The following is a 9388-nucleotide window of genomic DNA, read 5'->3' on the forward strand; positions in this document are numbered from 1 at the left end:
TGAGGGAAGGGGTGATGGTCATGGTCGGGGGGCACTTGTGGGGAGAAGTACTGGGTGTTATATGGAAACCAATTTGACAATAAACTATTATAAAAAAAATGATTCTACTCGGGATCCCTGAGTGGCTCAGTCACTTAAGTATCCAACTTCAGCTCAGGTCATGATCTCATGGTTCATGGGTTTGAGCCCCGCATCAGGCTCTGTGCTGACAGCTAACTCAGAGCATAGAGCCTGTCTTCAGATTCTGTGTCTCCCTCTCTCTCTGACCCTCCCCTGCTCATGCTGTCTCTCTCAAAAATAAATAAAAACATTTAAAAAATAATTCCACTCTGTATCTATAAAAGGTTCACTTTATTTTTTAAAGCTCTTTATTTAAAGAGTATGAGTGGGGAAGAGGGAGAGAGAGAATCTCTAGCAGGCGTCACACTGTCAGCCAGAGCCCAATGCAGGGCTTGAACTCATGAACTGTGAGATCATGACCTGAGCTGAAATTGAGATCAGGTGCTTAACCGACGGAGTCACCCAGGCACCCCAGGGCTCAGTTTAGATAAACAAATAGGTTTAAAGTGGAAAGATGGAAAAAGATATTCCATGTAGATAGTAATTAAACTTAGATGGGTAGCTAGCTATACAAATATTAGACCAAGTAGCTTTTAAGTTGTAAAATTGTTACCAAAGATGTTGAAGAACATAATATATTGAAAAAAGAGCAGGTAAAACAACTATAAAGAATATGTACAAAACAACAAATCCCCCAATTCTTTGAAGCAAAATGGAGGAGACAGTACTTCGATACTAGCTGGAGACCTCAATGCTCCTATTTTAGTAATGGATAGAACAACCAGACATCAATAATAGAGGACTGATCAACACCATAAACCAGCTAGATTCGGCAGATATATACAGAACACTGCATCCAACAAAAACTCAAAGATGAGGAGTAGAAGGGAACTTCCTCAGCCTAAAAAAGGGCATTATTAAAATTCCATAGCTAACATCATACTCAACGGTGAACAACTGAAAACTTTACCCTAATACCAAGAAGAAAACAAATGTGCCCATTTTGCCACCACATATCAACAGTGTACTGGAAGTTCTTAACAGAGAAGATACAGAGGAATGATAAACAAAATGGGTCAAAATTGGAAAAGAAATCATACTACATTTGTAGAATACATGATCTGATACTTAGAAATAAAGAATCCTCAAACTGTTAGAGATAATAAATTCATTGAAGTACAAAATACAATATTGTCACTCAATATTCAGTTGTATTTCTGTACAGTAGTATACAACAAATTAAGTAAACAATTCCATTTACAAGGGCAAGAAAAATGGGAATAAATTTAACAAAGGAAATGGAAAGTTTATACACACTGAAAACTACAAAGTTGCTGGTGAATATTAAAGAAAACCTAATAAATAAAACCTGTATTTGTGGATTGGAAGACCTTAATATGGCAGCACTTCCCCAGAGCTATATAAAGAGTAATGCAGTCCTCAGCAAAATCCCAATGGCCTTTTTTTGCCCAAATGGGATTCCTGATTCTAAAATAATACTGAATAGGCAAGGATGCCAAGTAACCAAAACAGATGTGAGAAAGAAAATACTGGAGGGGCACCTGGATGGCTCAGTTGGTTGAGCATCTGACTTTGGCTTAGTTCATGATCTCGTGGTCAGTGAGTTTGAGCCCTGCATCGGGCTTTTTGCTGAGAGCTCAGAGCCTGGAGCCTGCTTCACATTCTGTTTCTTCCTCTCGCTCTCTGCCCCTCCCCCACTCACATTCGGTCTTTTTCTCTCTCTCAAAAACAAATAAGCATTTAAAAAAAAGAAAGAAAATATTGGAGGACCTAGAATTCTTGACATCAGATCTTACCACCAATATTAAGTAATCAAATGTATAATTCCAGCAGAGGCTAGAAATATAGATCAAATTGATGGAACTGAGCATCCAGTATTTATAGTGATAAATCTTCATGACTTTAGGGTTGGTATGGATTTTTATATATGATACCAAAAGTATAGTGAAAACACAAAGTAGGTAAATTGGTCATCAGAATTAATCATGTCTGTGCACTGAAGGACATTATCACACAAACAATCTACCAAATGGGAGGAAATAATTTGCAAATCACATATTTACTAAGGGTCTAGAATCTAGAATGTATGAAGAACTTACACAAATCAACAACAAAATATAAAGAACCCAACTTATAAATGGTCAAAAGATTTGAACAGTCATTTATCCATATAAGATATACAAATGAAATAAGCACGTGAAGAGATGTTTGATGAAAGTAGTCATTAGTAAAATGTAAAATCTAAACCACCTTGAGATATCATTTCACACCCACTAGAATGACTATTGTTAAACAACAACAACGACAACAACAACAACAACAACAAAGGGTTGGTCAAGATATAGAGAAATTAGAATCATGATACATTGCTATTAAAATGTTGTAGGTGTTGAGGAAAATAATATGGAAGATTCTTAAAAAAATTAACCATGTGACCCATTAATTCCACTCCTAGGACTGTAACCAAAACAATTGAAAACAGGTATCCAGGGGCGCCTGGGTGGCTCATTCGGTTAGGTGCCCAACTTCGGCTCAAGTCATGATCTCACTGTTCATGGGTTTGAGCCCCGCATCGGGCTCTGTGCTGACAGCTAACTCAGAGCCTGGAGCCTGTCTTTGGATTCTGTGTCTCCCTCTCTCTCTGACCCTCCCCTGCTCACGCTGTCTGTCTCTTTCTCTCAAAAATAAATAATACATTGAAAAAAAAAAAGAAAACAGGTATCCAGACACTTACTTGTACTCCAAAGTTCATAGCAAGTTATTCATATTAGCCAAAGGTCATAACAACCAAATGCCCATCAGTAGTTGAGTAAATATAGTCTAGTCCTGCAATGGAATACTCTGCAGCCCGAAGAAAGGAAATGTACCACTGATACATACTATATCATGGATGAACCCCAAACATTATTCTATGTTAAAGAAGGCAGATGAAAAAGGTCACATTATTTTTATCCCATTCCATTTAAATGAAAATATCTAAAAATCAACAAAGTGTTTGCTAGGGACTGAGGAATAGGAAGCACCTGCTTAATGAATGGGTAAAGGATTACCTTAGGGAATGATAAAAATGTTTGCAATCTAGACAGACGTGATGGTTGTGCAACATTGCATATGCACTAAATGCTCTCACATGGTACTTATGTTAACTGTACCTCTTCAAAATTATTTTACACGGATCAAAGAGCACTCCAGCCAAGTCAGTCTTTACACATCTCTGCTTCTTTAATTTTGTGTCAAATAAGAACACGTTCCCTGTCCACTTGGTGAAATGTGTTTTCCTTTCAGGGATGGTTGACATTCAGGGATGTGGTCATAGAATTCTCTCAGGAGGAGTGGGAGTGCCTGGACCCCACTCAGAGGGCCTTGTACAGGGATGTGATGTTGGAGACCTACAGGAACCTGATCTCCCTGGGTGAGGAAAACGTCCCTCCAGAAGTCGGTAATTACTTTTTATGTCTTTGCATTTACTATTGAGAGCTCCTGACTTGATCATAGGAGATTCAAATTTGATTGAGAATGGAAAGCCCTCATAAGGTGGAAGATAGACTCTAATTTCCCTTTTCTTCAGAAGTTTTGCATTCCTGCTTGTTTAAGTGGTTGCAGAACTTAGCGGTCAGAAAAGCTTAAGGGAGGGAACTGGTGATGAGGAGCACTGGGTGTGATATGTAAGTGATGAATCACTAATTTCTACTGAAACCCATACTACACCCTATGTGAACTAACTAGAATGTAAATAACAATATGGGAGTTGGAAGAATAGGATTTTCAAGCCTTAAATTCTTAGTAAACTCAAATTTCATTGACTTTAAGAATAGGCTCAGAGACAATAAAGTTATTTAAAGTTTGATTCTGTGGTCTTGCACTTGTGCTTTTGGTTCAGTAGTTCTTGGAAGAACTAGTACTCAGTATACCTAAAATAATCCTTAAGCATTCAGGTAGTCAGTTCACTTAAGTTTTGACCTTTTACATGGTCAGGCATTTAACTTATACTACAATCATATTCCCTTAGATGTGCAAGCACAAGCCACATTTTCACATTGCCTATTACTCCTGTGCTTCACTCTTGATTTTTTAAATTCAAGTTCTAGCCGTTACTCAGATTTTTCACTGAGCTAAACTAACTGTACTGTTATCTCCTGGTATATTAATTTTGAGCACCTAAGCACCTAAGTTTCCACATGACCGGCCCCGCCCCACACTGCAGAAAGACCCATATTCATCAGTATAGATTGTGCAGGGCAGCAGCTTGATTTGATGGTTAATAGTAAGGCATGTTTGTATGTTTAATTATGTATGAGGATATGATCAAAGGAACACGGTACTTTAACAAATCTGTATATTACAATCTAAAAATTGTTCTAGCAGGTTAAGTTAGAAAGTAAACACAGTTACAGAAAATAATATTCTCTCGAATTTTAACGAATTCTCCCTTGAGAACTAAAGACAGAATTTACATTCCATAAGGAACATCAGCAGGAAAAATGAAAGATATGTTGAAAATTACTGAATTATGAAATATCATATTAAGGTAAACACATTTTTCTAAAGATTAAGAATTAAGGAAGATAAACATCTCTATGATTTCACGCACAGTTGTATAATAGCCAGTGTATAGATGCGCTCTCTAATCATGAAGTTTTATTTCGTTATCCACTTATATGGCCAAAAAGTATGGATAGTGTGTAATGTGTGTTTATAAAAATTACCTTAAATCAGAGAAATTACTAATATGGAAAAACTTATAAAAAAGAAAACTTAAAAACATTGTATTTAACAATAGTGTTTGAAGACTTGAGGAACTTCCTGTGTTCAGTATAAAGTATTATTTGAGTTTACCTTTGTGTAATTCAGTATAAAATATTTCCCTTCCAACTCTATTTGATAGGAAGCCCTTCTGATGGATTTGCAGTCAAGGAATTATCACCAACAGAGGACATTAATAAAGGAGAATTTTACCCCTTAGTGATACTGGAGAGAAATGAAAGCCATGGCATCAAGGATTTTGATTTCACGGAAGTCTGGGAAAATATGCATGAGTTTGAGAGTCAGTGGAAGTATGATGCAAGAAATTACAAAGAAGTGCCTTTCACCCACAACAAAAATCTCACTTGTAGAAAAGACCAGCAACTTAACCAGTCCTCAGTTACTGTTCTGGAAAAACAGAGTGTTTCTGTGAGAAAAAATACATACCGCTATTTCATGGATAATGAGTCATTTATAAGGAATTTGTTAAAACTGGACAATAACATAAGTTGTGCTGGAAACCAGTACATGAAATACTTGGAAAACAGAACTGGATTAAGTTTGCAGGCACACCTGGCTGAACAGCAGAGATTTCACAGTGAGGAGAAAGCATGTGAATATAATCAAAATGGGAAGTGTGTCAACAATGATTTTTCAGTTTCACCACTTGAAAGAATTCCCCCTAGTATCAAAAACATTTGGAACAAATGTAGGAAGATTTTAAAATATCCTTTGTTACCTGTACAATACAGGAGAAAATACATCAGAGGAATTTCTTACAAATGTAATGACTGTGGGAAGGCTTTCAGCAAAAGTGCAAACCTTATGAGTCATGAGAGAATTCATTCTGGACAGAGACCTTACAAATGTAATGACTGTGGCAAAGCCTTTACAGACTGTTTAAATCTTATCCACCATAGAAAAATCCATACTGGAGAGAAACCTTACAAATGTAATGAGTGCGGCAAAGCATTTACCCAATTTGGAAACCTTACTAGGCATCAGAAAACACATACTGGAGAGAAACCACACAAATGTAATGTGTGTGACAAGGCTTTTATCCGAAGTTCAAGCCTTATGGCACATTGGAGAATTCATACAGGAGAAAACCTTATAAATGTAATAAATGTGATAAGGCTTTTATCAAACATTCACACCTTTGGGGTCATGAGAGAACTCATACTGGGGAGAAACCTTACAAATGTAGGGAGTGTGGCAAAGCCTTTGTTGAGCGCTCACATCTTACTCAACATCGAAAAATCCATACTGGAGAGAAACTTTACAAATGTAATGAGTGTGGCAAAGCGTTTACCCAATTTGCAAATCTTACTAGGCATCAGAAAATACACACTGGAGAGAAACGATACAAGTGTAATGTGTGTGACAAGGCTTTTATTGAAAGTTCAAGCCTTATGAGACATCAGAGAATTCATACAGGAGAAAAAACTTATAAATGTAGTAAGTGTGATCAGGCTTTTATCAAACGTTCAGACCTTTGGGGTCATGAGAGAACTCATACTGGAGAGAAACAAATGTAACAATTGTGGCAAAGCCTTTGGAGCATTCACATTTGCTCAGCATAAGAAAATCCATACTGGAGAGAATGCTTATAAATGTAATGAGTGTGGCAAAGCTTTTACCCAATTTGCAAAACTTACGAGGCATCAGAAAATACATAATGAAAAGAAAGAATATAAACTATTATGTGTGGCAGTGCTTTTATTCAAAGCTCAAGCTTTGAGGATCATCAAAGAACTCATAGGAGAAAGAAACCTTGCAAATGAAATGAGCAAGTGTTCAGGTCTTGCTCAACATCAGAGATGCCATCATGGAGAGGAACCATATGAAACTAACATATGTGACAAAACTTAAAACCAGGGCTCACACCTCCCCTGATATCAGAATACAAATCTCTGAAAGAAAGTACACAAATGGAATGTATGGCAACGCTTATCCAAAGCTTATTTTACCTTGTGGAACGGAATTCTTTCTAAAGAGAAACCTTACAAGTGTAATGAGTGTGATCGGCCTTATAAAAATGTACAACTTTGGGGTGGAGGGGGTAAAATAGGTGAATGGGATTGAGAGGTACAGACTTCCAGTGATAAACAAACAAACAATCAAACAAAAAACAGTACAACTTTGTGATTTGTGGTCTTGAAAGCATTCACATAACATGGAAATCATACAAATGTGTCAAGGTTTTTACCTCAGGAAACACTGAAGAATTCATACTGAACAGAGATATTACATGTGTAATGAAGATGATTGTGTGTTTATCCAATTCTCTAAATATACTACAATAAGAAAACTCACACTAGGGAGAACTAGTTCTATTTTGATGATTAGCTAGTCTTAGGTGTTAGTGCCACAGAAAATGAAAATTATTTAATATGTTTCAATGGAACAAGTATATCTGTAGAAAGGCCTAATCATCTTCTATTTAAAATTTTTAAAGATTTTATTTTCCACTCTACACCCAACATTAAGCTCAAACTTAAAACCCCAAGACACAGTCACACATTGTTCTGACTGAGCTAGACAAGTAGCCCTATAGCTTTATTACTCAATTATTTGAGGTTTGTTGAGGCTACATTATTATTGACGACTCAAAACCTCAATGTTATACTTTTATTAAATACATTTCATTTGTCAACCATGGTGGTCTCAGAGAAAGCATCAATAAGGTGAAAGCAACCTGTTTCATTTTGTGGGGCTTAGTCATAACTGTACACCCTGGAAAAACTAGGATGCTAATTTTAAGAAACATTACAGCATAAATCTGAGAGCATGGGGAGTGGCAGGGAATAGACCTAAAACTATTATCTAATTTGCCATGTTTTTCATGGTCAGAGGCACTTCTCTAGATTTGTTGATATGATTGGGAGCTTTTGTTGGTAATTATAGGAAAATATTACACTTGTCAGATAATCATGAAACAATAGGTTGGGAAATTGAGAGAATGAGATTTTTCATGTGACAGTGATGGATTTCTAGGAATCGCATTTGGGTATAGAAAATGGAGGAGGAATGATGGTCTCTCCCTCTTTTGAAAGGTAATAGTTGTATATCATAGATGAATAAAAATTTCTCTTATTTTTGGAAACTGAAGAGATCGTTGTAGAGGATGTTTTAATCAAAAGAACCAAAGTAGGTCGGCATAGGTCGTTCAGTATGTTGTGTCTGACTCAATTTCTGCTTAGGGTCATGGGTCCAACCTCTACATTGGGCTCTCCACTGAGTGCAGAGCCTGCGTAAGACTCTCTCTGTCCCTCTCGCCTACTCATTCTCTCTAAAATCAAAATAGAACAAAGATAAACGCAAAAGTAGTATGCTTGTGAAGGACTCAAATTTGGCCACTGAAATTGCATTTTGATACCATTTGATTTAGGATATTCTATTTCTCATATCTAAGTAACTAAAATATAAGCTTTTGTGTAAACCTGAATGAATCCTATGCCTTTTATTAGCCCAGGTGCATCACACATCATTGGGATATTCATGAAGAACACTAATAATACATCCTTGCGCTCCCTAGGTTGAATGTCATCCATAACAACTTTTTTCATGTTAGATTCAAACCTACAGTTTTGGAAATATATATTCATAAGTCAAATTTGAGAGTTACACACTCCAGAGTATATCCCATATTATTTTTGAGGCTGTAATGAAAATACCATAACAATGCAGTTTTAAATTCTCACTTCTAAAATATGCCTCTCTGTCCATGAATATACTCCGTATGATTATACTTATACATGCCTTTTGTATTAAAATGAGACCTGTGTGTTGCACCATTAACATTAAATGAAAATAGAAAAGTAGCAGACATATGAAAAGTATTGGGAAATAAAAGAAATTTTGAGAAGGAAGCAAATAGGTACTGTAAGAAGTCAGAAGAAGTAAGATGAAGATACCAGAAGAAGACTAAAGACACAATTCTATATTTTGTGCTGAAGTGCTGAGGGAAATAATTTGAAAAGCGAAATCTTTATGAATTTACCTTCAAGAATGAACATACACAATGAGAATCTTTTGGTAGCTAGAAATTTCATATATTTACCCTCTAGAACATTTTTTTTGCTCATTTGCACTTGTGCTCACTCCACGGGAACAGGATGTCAGATGTCAAGAATGATCAGTCCTACACTGAAGTGTTAGGAGAATGTTATTACATAATGATGCTTCTTGAGAGAGCAGTGGAGACTTCTCAAGTCCTGAAAGTGGCCAGAGGACGGAGGGAAGGTGACTACTTTGTTGTGATGCGTACTGTGTGGGGCTGGGGAGATGGTGCTCATGGACACTGTGAACTTACAACTACTGCTGAGGGAAGGGCCTCTCGGGCTTCATTATTAGCTTGTCCCGCCCCGATGGGCAGAATCGTAAGAGGTTGTGATGATGCTTCATAGGCATCATTAGTCAGGCATCAGGTAGTCAGACCCTTTAGTATAAATCTGAATGTTTACTCCTGATCGACTTGGTTGGGAAAGACCACAATCTTCCTCATACTAACTACTACTTTCTCTTTCCTGATGCACACATAGTCTCCACTGCACAATATGAT

At 36.8% G+C, this 9388-nt stretch overlaps 1 protein-coding gene across 1 annotated transcript in view; it reads left to right on the forward strand.

Moving 5' to 3' along the window:
• LOC115279869 (zinc finger protein 665-like) overlaps positions 1–6362 on the forward strand; it is a 109039-nt gene extending 102677 nt beyond the window's left edge. The window contains 2 exon segments of the mRNA XM_029924372.1: positions 5600–5920; positions 5923–6362. Coding sequence (XP_029780232.1) covers positions 5600–5920; positions 5923–6362 — 761 coding nt within the window.
• The last annotated feature ends 3026 nt before the right edge of the window (positions 6363–9388 follow it).

The sequence above is a fragment of the Suricata suricatta genome, chromosome 16, assembly GCF_006229205.1.
Source record: "Suricata suricatta isolate VVHF042 chromosome 16, meerkat_22Aug2017_6uvM2_HiC, whole genome shotgun sequence".
Classification (NCBI taxonomy): Eukaryota; Metazoa; Chordata; class Mammalia; order Carnivora; family Herpestidae; genus Suricata; species Suricata suricatta.